The 21,070-nt window shown below is 40.5% G+C and overlaps 1 protein-coding gene across 14 annotated transcripts in view; it reads right to left on the bottom strand.

Annotated features, from left to right (window-relative positions):
- LOC113132512 (unconventional myosin-IXAa-like) overlaps nucleotides 1-21,070 on the bottom strand; it is a 118,927-nt gene that overhangs the window by 79,776 nt on the left and 18,081 nt on the right. For 13 of the 14 annotated variants that reach the window (XM_026310647.1, XM_026310644.1, XM_026310642.1 and 10 more), the window contains exon 2: nucleotides 8,801-9,770. In XM_026310647.1, the coding sequence (XP_026166432.1) occupies nucleotides 8,801-9,703 (903 nt within the window). In that variant the 5' untranslated portion in view covers nucleotides 9,704-9,770. Of the gene's footprint in view, nucleotides 1-8,800; nucleotides 9,772-21,070 lie in introns of all 14 variants that reach the window. The other variant, XM_026310638.1, reaches the window with a different exon arrangement.

Raw genomic sequence — 21,070 nt, forward strand, 5'->3', positions numbered from 1 at the left:
CAGATGGTCTCGTGTCCACCTAAGACTCCTAATGTTTGTAATCTCATCTGTGTCTGATTGCTGTGACACCACATAAGCAGGCTCAGATTGAATCAGGCCTATTTAGACTACCAATTTCCTGTCGCACGTCTTTTCACTAGGTCTGGTCGAGTCCTCAAGAAATGAGAGTAACACAAAGAAGATGTGAGACTTTCTCTTCTATTATCTGAGGAATCAGAGCACATCACTTCCACTATTGCCTCATGAGTGTAGCCATTATTTTTAAATATTATGACATTTATTTAGGTTCACTGCACAAAACAACATGATATATACTAACACATAAAAGATATAATACTAATATATACCAGAAAATCTATCTTAAGCTTTTACTCAAAAATAAAGCCAAAAAGTTACATCTATTTGTTCTGATGTATTAATGCATTGCCTTTAAAGAATAAAACTTTAACTTCTTTGACTTTAATTCATCTTCAACTTAATTAAAATTGCAAAGATCATAAAGACGCCACATAACTCAGGGTGACAATTATGGCATATTCACACAGATAAGACGCTGCCAATGCATCATTTCCCCATGAAAGAGCAGGAGATTAAACTGAAAATGTGCCTACTGTATGAGGACTCAGTTACATAGAGGTGACATATCAAGACGTGGACATGAATTTTCAGGGTCTGCAACCTCTGTAATGAGCGTCTGGAAAATAAGCTCAGAAGTACTTCATTATTATTAGAAATTAGCAATCTACTAGGTAGGTTCATATCCGTTTTGTTACTACAGTCAGATCAGCCAAAGGTTACATGTAAATTATGTGTTGAATTATGTGTGTCAGGGCCACTTATTTTAACATGAATGTATGGCTGCAACAATTGATTGAATTTTTAATGTTTTATAGACCAAACAATTAATCAAAATAATGATTCAAGGATTATTACATAATCACAATAATTGTTAGTAGCAGCTCTGTGCCACTCTAGTGCATATTTTGTGTCTACTCCTTACAACACAACTATGATTGAGAGTCAACAAACTAAATTGCTCTCACAAATGGGAAACAATCATTTCATTAAAATGATCAGTTTAACTGGAGAATTCATGTTAAAATGTATTCAAGTCATGGACACTTCATATAGGACGAATGTGGACATGCTTGGCTTGATGACTCTGCTTAGGGACAGAAGTTTATACATGAGAGTTCCACTAAAGCATTGCTTTAATTAACATTTTGCATAAAGGACGGTGCAACAAACACTGGTGTTTGATGCATGTTATACATGCATCAAACACCAGTTAAGAAGCTGGAGAAAGGACAGAGCGAGAGCAGAAAACCTGGCTGCTGATACCACATTGAACCTTGTTGAGGTCAACTATACGGCCACAGTGCATTTGAGTACACTGTGTACAGCTGTCTACAGGGATAAATGCACACTTGAGCTTCCTGAGAGAGGAAAGTGGGAATGCTCCAGAGAAATGTAGAATGAGAATGAGATGAAGATAATCCAGTGAGCAGATGTTTGGGAGCACAATGAAGAGCGCTCACTGCCCAGAGGTTGCGGATTATAGGGTTGGAAGTGCTACCACGACATAGAAGACTATGTGATTAGACAACACACACCCATGACAGCTAGCCAACACACAGCCCTCACAGGTAAAGGCATCAACTGTTGTAATGAATAGAGTCTTATTTTGTTGCTTCTGGAGAAAAGGTGGGATTTAAAGTAACTCTGGAAATGCAATGTACATAATCAGTCTGCAAAGTAAGTAACATAAGAATTGAAAAACCGGACATTTTTACCAAGAAATAGCTACCTGGACTTATTAAGTCAAGGAGTACCTTTAGTGAAACAGCCACGTTAAAACTCCAGCATCTGCAAAAGGTGAATGAAAGCTGATGTGACCATTCACTGATGGAGGCAGTCCCCTATGCTCAGGACAACAGTGCAAAGTGCTGTGCAGTAAAACCATCCTGTCCTCTGCAGAAACCAGTCTTGAGAGGAGAGAGCTTTTGGATGTCTCATTGTGATTTAAAGACCAAGGACACAGTCGGTCGAGAGGCTGCTGGGAGAGCTGACTGCTAACACGTTCTGACAGGCACCTCTCCTCTGCTCGCACGCACACACGCACGTACGCACACTGAGCAGTGGAAACAGTGCAGAGCAGTGTTGGCCTTATTCAAATGGGAATAAAAGCAGCTCCCCTATAATGCACATATGCCTTGAGTGAAGGTGTAATACATGCATGCTTCCTCTGCCAAACTGTCAGATTCATCACAGTAATTATGGTTTTCATTTGGTGCGTCAGCTTCAGTGGGTTCACCCACAGTGTACGCGATACTGTTGCTGTACACTAAGCGTGTCCATATGTACAGGCTACATGGGATTAAAGCTTTAAGATGACTAGTTGTCTCCACTCTAGGCTCTAAGGTGTTTGATAAAAGGTACTGCTCATTCTTCCCAAGCCTTTTTACACTCACACACACAATTAATGATAGATAGATAAATGACACAGCCCTTTGAACATATACTTTTAAAACTGGGGCACTACCTGGAGCCATCTATCAGCCACAGAAGAAAAGTCTTGTCCCTGAGGGCCTGGTTAAGATCAGGGGGGACATCGGGGTGGAAACCATCTGGTGAAAAGGGGGGTTTGCTGAGTTGCTTCTGCACCGGGCTGCCAGGCAGGCAGGTCTGGTGGCCACACCACCAGAACAAAGATAGACTGTAACCTGGCCCCTGCAGCCCCACGGGAGCCCTCAGTCACAGCACCACACAGCTGGGGTCTCAAAGCCTCAGTCAGCCTTCAGGAGGCTTTGAGCCACAAATGTATATTTGTCATGTAAGAAACTGAAACATCTTTAAATATGTCTGAGGAAAATTAGAATTTACTTTGCTACTTAAATGACAAGCAATAATACACAAACATGTATTTGGTCCAAGAATAGACAAATATTTATTGCTGTTATTTATTTATTCCAGCAACAGAGTGCTTAGAAAGCCTCTGCAGCCATCAACAGCTGTATGACCTCATCTTATGTCCAACCTATGGGGGTAAGAAACGGCTGTTTCCCATGCAGAACATGACATTTCATATTATTGTTGTTTAGATTTATGAATCCGTCCACCATACAAGACTGTCAGGGATGAGGTAGATGTGTCTTTTCTTTCCAAATCACCTTCCCTTGACAGTTTAGAAAACTAGATTACTGATGTCAGATGTGTTTTCACCAGCACAACATCTGGCCTGTGTGAGCTCTACATGACTTTTGAGGGACTTCGGAACCTGCAGACAAACAGCTAATGAAGTTCAAGTATTGTGCATGTTCCACAATTACTTAATATACTGTTCCAGTTTCTGTGGTGTCCTAATCACATTATCTGATACTGTATGTGCTTAAGAGAGATTACACACGACTGCAGTTACCGTCCATCTGCGGTACGTTATTAAAGGCTTTTTTTATCAGAAGATATGACTCCAGTGGTCGACCAGAGCATATCGAGAAATGTTTCATGATACCAGTGGCGTGATGTAATGCTGATGGTCACTGTTTGCCATGTGACTTCACTGCTGCATTTCAGAAGCGTCACACAGTAGCTCAGTCCCTACAAAGGCTGCACTGTAGCCAAAAGGTCACAAGACTGATCCCCTCAGCAGCCGATGTGTCCTTCAAGACCTGAGGGCCGTCAATCAGGACAATAAAGCTCTATGTGCTCAGTCAGAGTCAGCTAACTGCTCAAAACGCTGGATGGAAAAAGCGATGGTTGTGTTGTTCCTTTAAAGCCACAGACACACACACACACACACACACACACACACACACACAAAGACACACTGTGGTGTTGAAATAAGAGCAAAGTCAATCACAGTGAGTTTCTGTCTGCAGTGTCACAGTTTACCTTGAGTACAGGTGAACAGTCAGGCTGCTGTCGTAAGACTGCTGGTTGTGTTCATGTAAATGTGCATGTGTGTGTATATGTACAAGCTTCCACAAACTCAGAGTAATAATGTTCTTACTAGCATGGCTGGGTAAACTATGAGCTGACCAACAAACTGTCTTATGTGATGCTAAATGAGAGTCAAAAAACATTAAGGTCAGCTTGGTCTTTACAAAATCTTTGCAGTTTTGACTTTTAGAAGACTGAACGAGACAAATAATCAAGATCTATGTTGTTAGTTTTAGATGACAGTTTGACTGGAATAAATAATTAAGTTACAAAATTTTGGGAGACAGATATGTTACTGAAATGTGCAAACTCCTCCCTGCTGATAAAAATAGCCACTAAGCTGAATCTGAAATAAAATAACTTTACTGCTGGAAGCTGCTAAGCATGTTAGTGAAGTATGGACAGTAGTCAGACAGTGCAAACGGCATACAAATCCATGTATTCACAGAAAATAAAACCAAGTACAAATCACAAACTGAGGCCAAAAGGTCCAGTAGTAGAAAAGATCTTTTAAAAAAAACAAACTAAAAGCATAAATTAAGGGTTTGTTTGCCAGTAAGGATCAAATGTTGCATTATTTGTTAATTAAAGGATGAACCAAAAGAAGTCAAAGGTCAGATCATGAGAACATGAAATGATCAAACCTAACACAACTGAAATAGTTGTTCAGTGTGTTTTGAATAGAAGCTTTAGTTTTTGTCAGTGATATTTTCTGGGTTTCTGTGTTATACTGTATACATGAACACATTTGCTCAATTCTACATCCAGAAGTGAGAGTCTTTCACACTAGCTCAACAGACAAGTGAAATATCCTTCGTCTGCAAGGCTTTTGACCTTGTACTTCATGGTAAGAGGATGTGAAGCACAGGGCTGATGGCCATGCCACTCAGCTGGACCCAGCACAGAAGGACAAACAGAAGAGGGAGAGAGATGCGGAAGTCAAGAAGTGGAAAGAAACCTCTGCATCCCAGCAACAGATTCGGGCTTTATGAAGGACTCACAATTCATTTCTGCCTTCACACTCACTGAAAGCTTATTTCCCCTGAGCAGAAAGAAGATTCCACCTTTCAGAGTTAATATGGAGGGGGAAAAAATTGAAGAAAACTATCCTGGTTTTAATGCCTCAGAGAACACACAGTGGTGCTTTTTAATTCAAATTTAAATTTTGTGGCTCTAAAGAGGAAGGCATAAGATTTAAAATAACTGATTTAAAATATTTAGAAGGTTTATAAAATAATATTTCACTCGCCTGCAGGTTCCTCTCCCTCCCTGCATTCATCCAGTTGGCAGTAAGCTTCTTAAGTGAATCCAAAAAGAATGACTTATCGGAGTCTACAGGCTCTTAAACAAATGTTCTCAAATCGAGGCCCAACCACCATGTCTCTTGCCAGTGAGACATAGTTCATCCTGAGAAATGTTTTCCTTTTTTTCCAGATCTTCTTTCTGATGCTGGTACAATGTCAAAGTCTGGATGTCTTCTGCTTGTTTCAGATCTGTTCTCAGGTCAACACAAATACAGTTTAACTATAATGTGCAACATCAACTGTCCTGGTTTACAGAAATGTGCAAAGTATCTACTTGCATTTACAATTGCGCTTTTATATTTTATCACACTTCATTGTTTCTCTCCTGCTTGTCTTTTTTTGCAGATGATATTCTCAACTTCTTATCTTATAGTGAAAAAGTCAAAAAATAAAGGAATAAATGCCATTAACATTAACATAATAACAAATTTAACAAACTTCTGTCCTTCAGTTCCTTCATTTGTCTTAGCAATGGTTAAAAAACATATTCAGTTTGCAATAATACATTGATTGAATAATAACTAAATAATAGAAAATAATAGAAACACCTGTCAGTATATCACTACTCATTTCAACATCAGCATAAAGTGTAGCTTCTAAAAAGACTGTGCAGATGAATCAACATCTCTGTGACAAAGCGTCAATAAAGACAGAACCCTATAACCTTCATAAAGGTGACACTTCACAAGTAACTTTCAACTTTCAAACATGAAGTAAGATATCTCCAAACAGACAAATCATATTGTATCTGAGGCATTTATCTTTATACAAGGAGACAGAGTGGAGTTAAAGCTACTGAGGGGTCAGCACAATGACCAGAATATTCTTCAATACATGCATGTTTTTGGAATCCATCTAATAAGCCTTGCTGACCACATACTCTCAGCCTGACTCTCCCTTAGGCAAACATTCAAGCTTTCACAAAGTTTGAATGCAGCAGCAGCAGCAGCAACATCTGACCATAGCAAACGATTCCGTAATTGGCATAATAACTCGTGGAAACCAAAGAATTCGGCTGGTTCAGCTCAGCAGCTTTTGTGCCCTGGCTGGCGATAAACCTCTGAGCTGCTTCTCAAAAAAAAACATTTAGTTTCCCGGGACGTTCACAGCAGCCTGTAACTCCAGCTGTTTTTCACAGCCAGACTGCATGAATGTGGACGTCATGTTCAGCTGTTGGGCAGAGTTACAAAACCTGCCACACACAGGAAAGCATATGTTTATGTGTTTATGAGTGAGAGCTATGAGATGGTCAATACAGTTTAATGGAGTCAACTGTACTTCCTGACAGTTGAATTAACTTTACTTCCTGCAACACTGCATATCTGTGGTGATGCTTTAAATCAGCATACTGTATTATGAAAGTGAAGTTCACCATTAGCACTACTGGAATTTTAGGTCCCTGAAGCAATTTCTGACAAAACTGCGTTGCTCAATTTAATGTTTGATGGTAGTGTCTGCAGCCTGGGTACAACATTATCTCTGTTTAATCTTGGACAAAATGCTTTACTAAAGATTTTTTGGAATTGAAACAATAATTGACTAGCTAGAAGAATGCCATTACATTTCCAAGAGAAATCTTTTCCCATCTCTTTAAAACTCTTAATGTCAAACTATTTCTTAGAGACTTAAAACAGCTACAAAGTACAAAATGTCATAAATGCAAATCACATTTTAACATAATCAAGCAAAAATCTAAATCAGTTCTTCCTTTTGTACTGTCCTCATGATGTTATGCTCCACACATTTGGCAAATTAGAAAAACAAAAAAGAGAAAAACAAACAACAAACTGAAAACCAGAATTCAAATATATGATGTGTTAGATTGCATTTCCGTTTGCTTGTTTGTCTCTTTAACATTTAAACTGTTCACCTTGTTTCTGATACCTCACTCAGACAATGATCGATAGGGAAGCGATTACTGCATGTGGGACACAGTCATGTCCCCACGTACATGCCACTGAACGGTGTGTAGTTCCTCAGAGAGTAACGTTCCTCTATCTGTGGTATTATCAGGAAAAGCCTTTCAGTCCATTGTTGCCTCTGACATCTGAGCTGTGACAGGTCACAGTCACCAGTGTCAGACCATCAGCTGCAGAGAAGTGCAACTGTGCATGTGATATTCAGGTTCACCCACAACTATGTGGTAAAGCTACACAGCCGAAGTGGCAGTCAGTTTCAACATGCAAGACATACCTTCTTTCATACAGTAGTATGTCTGGTTTTGTACAGTGCTGGTGATTTTAAATAAAACTGTTTTTTCTGAGGTGAGACAAACTTTCTCTAGTACAGAAAAAAAAAAAAGGAGAAACACATAAGCAGTTACACGTTACTTCCCTGGAGAAGGCCTAAAAGATGATTCATGATTTCCAGATATCCAACAGATCATACAAAAACCTCACTTTACTGTACACACCTCCACATGGGCCACACACAGTGTCAACATGACACTCCTATACAAGCTGACAGAAAGCCGCGAGCTGCAGAAAGAAATGACCGCCAGAAAATAATAACTGTTATAGGACTGAAGAGGACATATTGGTCTTGAATAGAGCTTCCCAAAACACAAATTCCCAATGAAATTCCATAATCCATAATCCATTATTGATTTATAATCCTGGGTGGATTAGGCAACATTCCATTAGGATTTTTCCCTGTCAATGCAAAGTGGGCACTACAAAAACTCCATTTCTGGGTCACATAATATAGATAAGTCTTATGTAGTAAAGCTAGGGTTAAATATAGGTTTCCCTACATGTTGAGGAATTTCTTTAATCCATATCATGCCTCGCCTCATAAACCGACATTCCAGACCAATGCTGACTTCAGATTTCATCAGGCTTCTGTCACTACTTTTCTTCAACCAGAGCGTTAAATTCTCAACGTATGAATCGTAGTTAGCATACCTTGAGCCAGCTGCTACAATAATACCAAGTTAGTTTAGTAGAAAACTTTTCACTAAACAAAGGACAGTTATAGTTGAATTACTCAACAATAAATCAAATTGCTGTAGTGCTGTGGCTGCATCTTGGTCTCAAGATCGTCCATTTAGACTCATTCATTTGTAGGGATTTTTCAGTGAAATGACTAGTCGTAGTCATCTCAGACTAAACGCTGGTTTGGTATTGGGTTAGCTTTTGGCTCTTTTCTACCAATAACTAAACTCAAGAACTCAAAGGTTCTCTTTTCACATTCCTGTTTGCCTTTTAAAGGGAGAGGAACTAAATTTATAGACTCCAGGTTCCCCTGAAGAAACCACAGGGAAAAGTTCCTGAGTTCCTAAAAAATCTGTGGGTTCTTGCAATAGAATAGGGCTATCACATTCAACTGATGTGGTCTTATAGTCAGAAGACAACAACAGGTTCTACAGCTTCACATTTCACTCTACAACTTAATTACATTCTCATTAACTGGCTTCAAACATTCACCACAGACCTGGAGGCACAATCCGGTCACCTAGAAATAATCCTGTCATTCTGTCATTCTGGTCCTGCTGACAAAACTTACATGAAAAATGTTATTTGAAGCATTTGTACAATTGGTTCATTACTGTTCCTTACCTCTAGAACTGGTCCTGCCCCCAGAATGATCTGCTCCACCCCACTGGCGAACCCCTTCTGGCTCAGCGCAGTCAGATGATGAATGAGGAAGTTGGTGCTCTGGGTCTTCCCAGATCCACTCTCACCAGAAATGACTATGCACTGGTTCTTCCGCCGCTGTAACATGGCATGATACGCCACATCTGCCACAGCATAAATGTGGGGCTCCAGTTTCCCCAGGGTGTGGTTGTCATACAATTTGACATATTTTGGATTGTAGATTGGCAGGAACTGGAAGGGATTAATCACAATAAGAATACTCCCAATGTAAGTGTAGATCTTCTCCTGGCGGAAACGTGCACGAAGGCTTTCCAAAAGAGCACGTTCTGTTAGCTCCGGGAGAGCACAGAGGTCCGAAGGAGGGTCACTTCCTGCAGGCTGTGGGAGGAAACCCCGTTCCACCATGCGCTGACGCTCCTCAGTCACCCGCAGCCACATCTGTAGGCTCCCGCCATAATGAATAGATCCATCCAGGTTCTTCTCCCGCAGGAGGAAGCGGTAGTCATCACCACTGCCCAGACCGCTACGATTCTCCAGGGCACTTCGTGGCCACAACATCATGCGCTGAACAGGGCAGTCGCCAGGGTTCAGGATCCATTCCTCCCCACCAAACTCCTTCACCTCAGCCAAGACGTAGCATTTGGTACGCTCCAGGTGCAACCGTTCAATGAGGCACTCGATGGCTTCAGCAGCTGTGGTGTTCTTGCGGGCAGTGACGGGGCAGTAGATGGTGCCCTCAGCCAGGGCGCCTGGATAGACACGCAGAGTGAACTCCTGGTCTTCCAGGCGCCGCCGCATGCTGCCACTAGCGGTGGCCATGTTGGCGCTGCCGGTATAGCTGCAGCCGCCATCTTGTAAGCTCATGGTGGCGCAGCAGGTCCCATCAGCACACCGTTCTCTGGGCCCAGAGGACTGACTCAGGACATCCCAGCTAGAGGAAGACAGAAACAGATAGAGACAGAGTAATGGGGAGAAAAAGAGAGAAAAAAGACGGACAATTAAAAATGGTGGCAAAATAACATAAGGGTTTGAAGAAGAAATGAGGGAGCTCTTCATGTTCTCACAGCCTCAGGCATTTCCACTACACTGAGTCACAACAGGGTCAGTAGAGTCATGACGATTTCATCTGTCCCATGACAGAGTAGGCCGATTCAATGGGCTCTCTGTTTTGGACAGTAAAGGGAACTATACAACACAACAAAAGAGGAGCATGAGACTGAGTCAAAGATAAAGACAAGAGCTGATAGGTATTCAAAACAATGAAGAACAGTAGCTGCTTCATGAATTTAAAGCCTACTGGCCACAGCTTATCAGTGCCACATTCGCTGTGTGTGTGTTGTGATAATCCAAGGGCTGTAGCCATGTGCCAAGATTAACAGCTGCCACCTTGCACATAAAGTGGCTGTAATGAGCGCACAATGGTGTAATTCACCACTTTCCTGTTGATAGTGGACACAGCACTCCATTCTCCAGCTCTCTAAAACATACAACACTGACTCTAGTGACAGAGACTATAAAGCTTTAAATGTCATGTGGGAAAAAAATGGTAAAGACAGTATATTATTGTTAAATATGCTGATGATAATGGGACAGAAATTAGGTACATACATTTTTCCTGCCATATACTGTCTATATATATATATATATATATATATACATATATATATACATACTACATGCTGACAACTTTTGCAGCAGTGAAAGCTTCCATACCAAACAACAAGTGTATTTCAAGTAGGTGGGATTCACTGGGGGAAATAAGTCATCAAGCTTATTAGGACTTTTAATCACAAAACAGTTCTTTTTAAGTGTTGGATGTCAAAACAGTTGCAATTTGCACAAATCCTACAAATGAATCTCATTCAGCTGCACATTGTTCGTCTCTGGCATCACTGACAGTGTTTTCTATTCAATAACAATTCTTTGGTGACAGGAGTGTAATTAGGAAACTGTAGCTTTCACCACTGCATTGTCAGGAATATTGTGATTTGGGTACTGAAACATATTCCACTGTTGTACCACAACAGCTTTAAAAACAGAAAATATAAAAGACTGACAGTTTTGTGTCACATCCAGACGATGACCAATTGTGTATTACTGCAAGCCAAAATGAAAAAAAAAACAAAAAACAAAACAAAACAAAAAATACAACAAAAAGAAATGAAGTTAAATGTAGGCTAAAACCAAGACTACCACAGTGAAGGATTAACTGATCCCAGCCATTTGTCCTCATGCCCCTCTGCTGTACAAGACCTTTCAATGATGTCTCTCTTCTGATCCTGTGTATCTCATCATGTCTTCTTTTTTTTTTTCCTGGGCTTCATCTTTCTCATGTGGTTTCTGTCTCTAACCGTGCTGTGAATATTCATTGCCAAAACAAATAACATGATATCCTGAAATTTCTCCCAGGTCAAATCTCAATTCAGACACTGTTTACATGGCTGTTTATTGGTAACCACAGAGTAAAAGCTAAATAAAAAAGGGCCAAGTTGCACAAATCAAATCAAAATTTGATATTTGAATGAAAACACTCAAAACCTAATTCCACCCTCCTATTTTCTGGATAACACAACTTTCACGGTTCTCTCGGCTAAATACATGTGTTGGACAGAGAAAGAAGAGGATCAGCCAGCCAGTCGTCCTCTGAGCGCCCCAGACAGACCCCCCTCTCCCTCCTGCTGTCTGGAATCATCCTGGCCACCTACAGCAGTGTGCAGCAGCCCACCACCATCACGCAGAGCCAGAGAAAGGGAACAGACAGCCGGCTGTCTGTATGGAACAAAGAAGCAAACTGTGCGGGATGAAAGACAGAGCAGAGGCAGAAAAGGCAGAGCTAAGGAACAGGCAGAGATGAGAGAGAGTGTGTGCAATATTCAAAACACAACTCTGTGGGACTGATGCAGCCACTCGGATACTAATGAGACGTTCAAATGGGTAAAAGGTCGGAGGTTGAGGTTTATTATGCAGAAACAAAAATGCAGAGTATCTGTGGTCTTCTTGTGTTGCCTGGTGGTTTCTTTTTGATTATTTGTGGGTGAAGAAAACAAACAAATACTGAAGGATCCTTCTTGGGCAAATCAGTGTCACTTTGAAATGTTTGAAATATGACTGATTAATGAACAAACCAAGAAAATAAAGTGACTATTCTTTGTATATCCAGGCTAAGCTGGTTAAATCCCAAAGTTGACACTGCTTTGTTTGATTATTAAAACATCAAAACGGCAAAATGTCTTCGCAGTTGTGCATCACAGTCAGGCCTTTCAGTACTATTAGAACCACTAACACAATGTCAGACAACATGACGTACAAACTAGGATAATGGAATCATCAACAAAAGTCAACTTCTAGTTGGATACGTCTGAAGATATTCTATGTTTTCTTGTTTTCAACAAATCGGATGAAAGCACCAAGCTAACAGTTAATGATATGACCTTTGTCCTGTCCTAAAACTATTAAAAACACATCAGTGAGTCTCACTAATGCACATGTTCCTTTAGTACTAAAACCAATACTAATACTAACACACAAACTTTTCATTCTTTCAAAAATACAGTTAGTGAATCCAGCTGCTCAGGCCATCATTCATCTCCCCAGTTGGTTCATTTTGATCCCTTCTCTGCAGCTGGCTGAGCACAGCTGTCAGTGCAGCTCTGCGAGTCATTAAGCTGGAAAATAGTGACTTATGACTGTCGTCGACACGTACTCATGTCACTGCTCAAACATTGGCTGACAGTGTGAGGAAGTACCGTTATCTTGCGTGTATGTCTCCAAACTGGACCAGACAGTATAAAAATACCTGAAGAACAATATTGTACATATTCTTTGCACTTTCAAATACAACTCTAAGCCAGTGTTTAACAAGTCAGGAAAAAGTCTGAATTTAGGACACAGAAACAAAAAATTATAATTTGCAAATCTTCCTTCCAAAGTTTGGATCAGTAAAGTTAAGCAGACTGATTTTTAATTTTGCAGTTAGTGTGTTACTTCTGGATCAGCAGGAAACTTAAAACAAGGTATATCCACTACAATAATAGAATATATGGAATACGGGACTTTATATATTTCTGGCAGCTGGAGAAAACCACTGCAGCTGTCATTTGTAACAAACAAAGGAAGATGTATGTAGAAAAGATCACACTAATTCAAATGTTTTCAACATAAAATATAAAATACAGGGCACAATGGATGGGAAATACCATTCAAAACACCACAGATGTTACCATGAAATGTGTCTTATGAAATGAAAATGAAAGGAAATGCCTGATTACCAGTTTAAAAGATACCAGGACAATCTAAATCCCTACTTCGGGTAATGGCATTTTTTTCCCAAAAACGGATATACTGCAAATTTAATTGTTCCCTTTCCTGCACTTTCTCTCGAAAGCTATGACCCCAAGTTAAACTGGGACGCCCCTTACAACCACACTGGAGAGGAACAGAAAATAATTGGAAAGCAAATCTCCTGAGGCATTTGGAGAAAATTAACCTCCTTGCTGGCTTTCAGTAGCCTGTCTGCTGAGAATTTATGAACCAGCAAGCTGGACAGCAGATCGCATCGGGAGAAGCTGGTTATGGTTATGTTAAAGTCTCTGGACGCTGAGGGGTAGGAACTGATGGATGGCCCTCAGAGTTCAAAGGTCAGAGTGAGGAGTCCAGGTTACATACCAGCTAAGGTCCTGACACATCACATGTGGTGGAGCTACAAAGCTGGCCGCCAAAATGTTTTGGGAGATGAAAAACTTTCCTGGCATTTCCTTGAACAGCTGCATGCAGTGAAGTCATTCAGGCAGGAAATGGACGGCTATTAGACATGCCGAGCACAATGGATGGACATGACCTTAATACTGTATGTTCAGCGTTTACTGCAAAACCTATAGCTGACTAAGTTTTGATGATGACGGATGACGCTGGAAATAAGTCAAGCGCAGCAAGGAAGGGAGGAGCTGAGATGAGAAGAAAGAGAAAGTTGTGGAATGAAGAGAAATACAAAGAGGAGGAAAAGTGAAGGAGGCTAAATGTCTGTTACATCTTGTTTTGACACGGTTGAATCTGAAGTGCTGACAGTGTGTTGAGATAAGGCTGTGAGCTGACGAGGTAGAGAAATGGGCTTGTGCTTTAATGTGGAGAGAGACTGAAAGAGTCCAGGACGTCTTAATAGAAGCGGGCCAGTCGTCTGACTGGTGGACAGGTTCAGCCCCAGGTTACAATCACTCAGAGCTGCCACTCAGGTGAAACTGCTAATGTTAGAAAACAGAACTAATATACATTAATATTTGAAGAGAAGGACACAGAGAAGAGCAAGAGGCTCACACAGGAGAAAAGGATGTTCATCCATCCATCCATCATCTATACCCGCTTGTTCCTAATTAGGGTCACAGGGATCTGCTGGAGCCTATCCCAGCTCTCTCTGGGTGAGAGGCAGGGGTACACCCTGGACAGGTCACCAGTCCATTGCAGTACTCACCAGTTTATTGTTATTATTTCATTGTTATTTAATTACTATTGAGATTGTTTTAATTCCCAATTTTAATGCTAAAGATGTTCTTATGATAGTCCCATACCTGGTGCACTATGAGACTACCAAGGCAAATTCTAAGAAAGAAATAAAATTCACTGCGTTAAACTTGATTAATAAACGTCTAGATGTTGCATTTTGCAATGGCTACAAGGGCAAAATTTGCCGTGCTGACCAGTGCTGAGCTTTACAACTTGTATGGAGCATCATTCACAAAGTAGAAAGCATTAGCTGCCACTAAAATGTTCAGATGTGGGATTGTAGTATAGTTCAAAACGGACTCTTGTTCTCTTGTTTTGCTCCCGAGTTCAGTTTCTGTGGCTTTGTGGTTCCTGGAAATCTTTGGTTGAAAGGAGGATTTAATAAAAAGACTTTAGACTTATATTCTGTGACTCATGAACATCTCTTCTCCTCTGATTGCATACAACCAATGCAGTCTTCTCTTTTGGGGACTTAGGTGAAGAGTTATGTTTCTCATCCTTCAAACTAGTACATCTCCAGATTGTTCTTTGGCACAGAACTGGAATAAAAGCTGATATTTTACAGCAGCAGTGCAGAAAGCATGAAGTAAATTACTGCGCATCTAAAACAAATGCATTAGAGGAGACAGGGTGTCTTTAAGCTGCCAGTAGCAAACATTAGACAGGCACACATTCAAGATATTAAATGTAGGTGAGAAACACAACTTGTCTTGCAGGTCTTCAGTGTCTGGCTGGTAAACCATAACACCCCCACCCTCCTCTCCTTCTGTCAGATCTCACCAGTACAACAGCAATTAACACCAAACCTCAGCATTTCTCAACACTGCTCACACACACACAGACATAACACACACAAGTTTACTTAACCTTAAATCTTTCAACACAGGAGGTCTGTTTTCTTCTTCATCGTAACACTGAGGGCTGTGCTGCACTTATTAAACTGTGGATGGTTGCATTAGTAAAAACGATATGGTTAAATTACTGTGACTAACACACACTAAATCTTTTTTACCTCCACACACACACACTCACTCCCACCCCTGATCACTCATCAGAGAAGATCACTTGAGGATTAGAGGCAGGTTTAACTCTCCAGAGGCTCATTTGTCTCTTCTGGCTGACGGTAATGTTGCTGATGTACAGTAGGTTTTGAAGCATACACTCCCAAAGCAAGAGCTCAGACAGACGAACACCACGCCTTGTTCACACACCTCACCATCATCTCGTGAATTCAAATATCAGAAATGTGTGTGTGTACTGGCTGCAGCTGGATACATAAAAGTCAGGATATAGTAATTAGTAATATATAGTAATTTCATAATTTACAAGTCAACTGTCACTTGGAGTTTTGTCTAATGTGCCTCTGTGTATAAGATTTTTATGTTACACAAAAAAAACAAACAAACATGTAGATATTGTTGGATTTTCAAAATAAAATAAGCAGGCCTATCTAGAGTATTTTGACAGAAATTCACTCCTGCCTCAGGCTCATAAAATCTTTTCAGACCTGCTGTATAAAGCTGCATTAGATTTATTCTTTCTTTTGAAGGTCTGACACTTATTCGTAGTATGACAAAACTGTTTCAGATTCACATATTATCTGTGGAAAATAATGTCTTTCTGTCCACCACTAAAGTTCCCTTTAGCAACATAAGCAATCAATTTAAAAGTGCTCCAGTAGAGTGTGTGTTAGCTCCATTCATTGCATCTTGCTTCCTCACCATAGAGACCGCCACTCTGCAATGAGACATAAATACAGTGCTTGCACAGAAGTAGTTTCCTCAGTGACAAGACACAGAAAATAACTTAACAGGTTACCTGGATGGAATTCAAGTTCTGTAAATCTATGCGTCAACCTCACCATCCTTCTGTATCACAAAGCAAATTCAACAGTGTAAACAAAGTTATACTGTAGATGAATATAAAGCACAGCACAGTCTGACACGTGTAATGTTGCAGGTGATATCAATGGTTGATGCTTCACTATAAATCACAGCCTTTTTTATAGGTACCTATGGCAGGACACCCCTTTCATGAATTAACAATACAGCCCCAACCAGGGTCGGACGACTTTGTTTAAATCAAACTGACTCTGCGCTTATACTGCAACATATAAGTGTGAAAACTAGAAAACAGAAAATGTGTTCAAGCAACCTTACTGGAAAGGTTAAAGGTCAAAAATGAAAAATGCTAAATAATAAAGGCCTTGTGTGTGTGTGTGTGTGTGTGTGTGTGTGTGTGTGTGTGTGTGTGTGTGTGTGTGTGTGTGTATATATGTGCTGTGTGTGTGTGAATTCCTGAATTCCAGAGGGCCAGCAGAGCTCACAGGAACTGAGCCCACACACACACAAAGATCTGCCAGAAACCTGCACACACTGACAGACTGCTGAGTTATTCAGTGCAGCACTTTGAGATGTGCACGTGTAAATGTGAAAAAGCAAAAAGGCTACTTGCAATTTCTGCAGTGACACAGATCCTAAAAACAAACTTAGTAATGTGGAGTTTTTCCTGCAGCTTTTGTTTCAGCTCAAAAAAGAGAAAACATATTTAAAATATAATGACGTAAAATTTACACAACTAAAAACTTCTCCCAGTCACTGCTGTGCCACTTCTGTTCCTTGGATCTTATCCATCGTGCACCTTTATCCTTGTATGACCCAGTTTGTGGTCGCCAGGAGAAATGAGAAAATGAGACGAGACAAACAAGGAGAAGAAACAAAGACACAGGAAAAAAGGAAGAAGACAAAGAGAGGAAGCAAGAAGAAGATGCAAGAAAAGGAGAGTTGAAGAAGAATGGTAAAACTACAGCTGGGTCACGTATGTATCATATTCATGTCTTTTAATGTAGATGACACACACATGTGGGCTCACAAACAAACCAGTCCGTTGAAAAGGTCAGTGTGTGAGTGTGAGTGTGTGTGTGTGTGTGTGTGTGTGTGTGTGCGCATTACAGACATGCTGCAGAGCCACTTCTCCATCCTCTGCACGAATACATTCCCCAATGGGGGGATGACATCACTTTGACCTGCACCATTCTCCTCCTGGCACAGCACGCATGCAAACACACACGCACACACACGCACGCACACACGCACACACGCACACACAGAGTAATGGAGCATTAATGTCAGAAAAAGACCACTGCAGGGAGCTGTATTGATTAACGACCCATCCTCACCGCAATCAGGCATCAACCAAGCATCTGTTGCCATGGTTACAGGCTGATTGAAATCAATTAATTCCATGTGTATCTGATATCCTTCGAGTGCGATATTATTGTGTTTCCTGTAAAGCAAGTTACATCACTGGAACAATGTCTTCAATCCAACATCATAAAGGAAATAAGTGTTTGTTTCTCTTATTCCTTTGAGGTTACCAGGACACTGGGACTGGTTTCTATCATTGTTTTTCTCTTTCACAAATCTGTCTTTTCCAGCGTTCATTCTCTTTTAAGTCCTTCTAAACAGCTGCAGACCAACAGACTAAGAACCATGGAAGGGCTGGAGAAAATATTTTTGATAAGTTCACTGATGCACTGATTATATATTGATATCACCAATATATATATAACAGTAAAAAAACCTTCATTGACACTAAATGCCACTGTTGATTTGGTCACACTGAACAAAAACTTCAAAATATAAACTTTGTGGGCCCTTAAAACCAAAAACAAAAATGTATTTATGATGAACTAAAATATGGAACAAAAGGCTAATGTCTATAACTCCAAATTAACTGGTTTGTTTTTTGTAAAATTGCTTCACAGAAAATGAATAAATTGTTTTTGTAATTTGTCAAGCAAAAATACCAAATATTCCCTGTTTCTGGTTCCAATGTATGGATCTCATGCTTTTCACCATTTAAACGACAAACACATCAATAAATTCATTGATACTGAAAATAATGATTAGCTGCAACTCCTTCTTTTTTTGTGAAATTTGTCATTTTCTGTAATTGATGAATTGATACCTACTAATACAAAATAGTCATATACGAACAAAAATGTCATTCCACCTATCAATCTTATCTATAAAGACTGTTCTACTTTTGTGTATCATATACTTTTATATCAGCCTATAAATTTTGGTAAACTACACTGCACAAAGAAAAGAGCATGTTTTATTTGGCTCTATTCTCTATTCTTTCTCAGGATGCAGCTAACCAACCCACAGGAGACAGATGACTTTAAGTGATGAGCAGCGAATCATTATTGATCCAAACCTGTGAGCAGAGAGAAAATGTCGACCTCCCTGCAGGGTGGTGGGGTGTGTCCTGCAGGCAATCCGCCTGAGGCTCAGCCTGAATGTGGCCATCAGGAGACAGACAGACTTCCTATTTACTTCTATGTGCATTTCTCTCATACAACATGAGTCTGTTTCTGGTAAAAACGTGTATTATGGTGTAAGTCCTGTTCTACTTTAGTAAAACTAGTAAAGGGTTAAAAATAAAGGCAAATATCTAACTCTGAACTACAGATGTAAACCTCTCTATCTTAAAAGAATAAAAGTGTGGTTACCAAGATATAACTGATATATTTAAGTTTGAACCAACGCAGTCGACTGATCAACACTGCCATTCCAACTTGTGTGGCTAAAGACCACAAAATCCAAAAGTGTGAGATGTAGAGCTGTAAAAACATATACCTGGTGGGTGGCACATTTGCTTTTGCAAACTGAATCTTAAAAAACTACATCTGAAACGTCTAGCAAGTTTTTAAAATCAATTCCACCAACCACTCTTGCCCTTCTCTTGCTGTAGCCATGATGAATAAAAGTGGATTTGAGCCTAAGCCGAGGACAAGCTCTGCTTATGTTTCTCTCCCACAACCTAAGCAGGGCCAACAGAAACACCCAAGTGTATTTGCATTAAAGCCGCTTTGCTCAAAACGTCTGCACCAGAACAAGAGATGATCTGCCCACAGCACTGGCTCTCAAGGTGCGGTCAGCTGAACACTATCCAGAAGAGTTAATGCTGAGGTACTACTGGACACCACAAAACTGTGGAAACTGAAAGAGTAGACCTTAATAAGGCGGGCAGGAACAACAATCACACTTAAAGACGAATGGGCTTCAACATAAGCGTGGAAACCTGCTTCTGAAATGTCAACAGACCAACCACAGTCGCACGGTCATCTGTGTCTGTACCAACTGCAGTTACCCAACATCAACAGTCCTACTTTCCAAACAATGCTAGAAAAACCCATCAAACCTCAGCAAGGTCACAGTGTCGCTAATGGCTCCATCATCCTCATTGATTCTGCAGATTCCACTCCTTTCCTCTTGGTCCACAGTTGTGTGCTGGGATTTGTGTCTGACGAATGATGATCAATATCAGCCTCTCTGTTTTGTGCATTAGATGTTCACATTTTATTTTCAAATAATCAATGCGCAGACAAACTCAGATTTTTGTCTCAGCTGCAGAGCTTTTGAATGTTAAGTTGACAAGGCAGATCAGGCTAAATGAGCTTACATACGTTTGAGAAATTTCCATCAAATTAAAAATGCAAACATTTCAGAACAAACAGCACAAAAAGCTTATTTCATGATGCATTACTCACTCTAAGCTGTCCTGGTTATGACAGTTCATAAAGAGGCCTGACATGTAAAACATCAGGACCAATTAAATGACCTCAAAGGATGCAATCCTGTTTTAGCCCCTAATTTGAAACTGCTTTTTTCCCGTCTTCCGCTACTTTCCAATCATGCCCAAAGGGGCTCAGGCTGAGTAATGCTTGCGGACTGACAGCTCCTCATGCATAATTTCCGCACTGTAATGAACAGTCGGGCTGTGGCGTTTTGGAAAGATCAAAGTAAAGCACGGCTGGCCCTAATAATGGCTCTCACAGCACTGGACCAGGAAGAGCCAAATATGTCACATGTTTTTGAATGGAAAACAAGGGATTACACTTTTGATGCAGATGCAAAGTCTGGCTAGTCGTGGTGGAGGCTTTCATGATGTTTGCTGAACATCTTTTGTGAAATCTGAGCATGTGAGGCCTGAATGAATACACAGCACAGTGTGTCAGGTAAAGTCACTGTTTACTCTGAACACCCTGCAGACTGTCACATTGGCTTCATGTCAACAACCTACCAGACTTTTACTCTAGACGAGCTAAACAGGTCAGCAGCTAATGCATGCATTTGTGCGTATGCCTGAGTGTGTGTGTGTGTGTGTGTGTGTGTGTGTGTGTGTGTGTGTGTGTGAGCATAAAAATATATAACAGCCGTTGCAGTCACTGCGTTTGAAGCCAAATAGGTTTGAGATGTAGAGGCCTGCAGCACTTCAATAACAGTGGTTATCACACAGCCAGAAACAGGCAAAGACAAGTGGTGCCACAGAATCATGTCTTTCAAACAAGAGATGGCATTTGGACACGTTGCACTGCATGTTTGCACCCTCATTTTGGACGATGCATTTGATGGTGGCTCTTATATCTTTTGCAAGACTTACTGCCTTTCTCTTTGATCATTGTTTTAACCCTAAAAGACCATGACTGGTATTCATTTGTTTCATTTGAACAACAACTGCCCTAAAGAGATTAAGCCAACACTGAATGTATCCAATGCACAAGCATTGCCTCAATAGTCACTACTAGAGAACTCTATTGTTGGAGTTTATCTTTTCAGCTTGTCAAACCAGCAGAGTGGTATAAACACTGAAAGCATTGATAAAGAGAGCTGGGTACAGCCTCGTTGTTTTGTCAGAAACGATCAAAACAGTCCTCTGTAGCCCAAA

This window comes from Mastacembelus armatus, chromosome 6, assembly GCF_900324485.2.
Source record: "Mastacembelus armatus chromosome 6, fMasArm1.2, whole genome shotgun sequence".
NCBI lineage: Eukaryota > Metazoa > Chordata > Actinopteri > Synbranchiformes > Mastacembelidae > Mastacembelus > Mastacembelus armatus.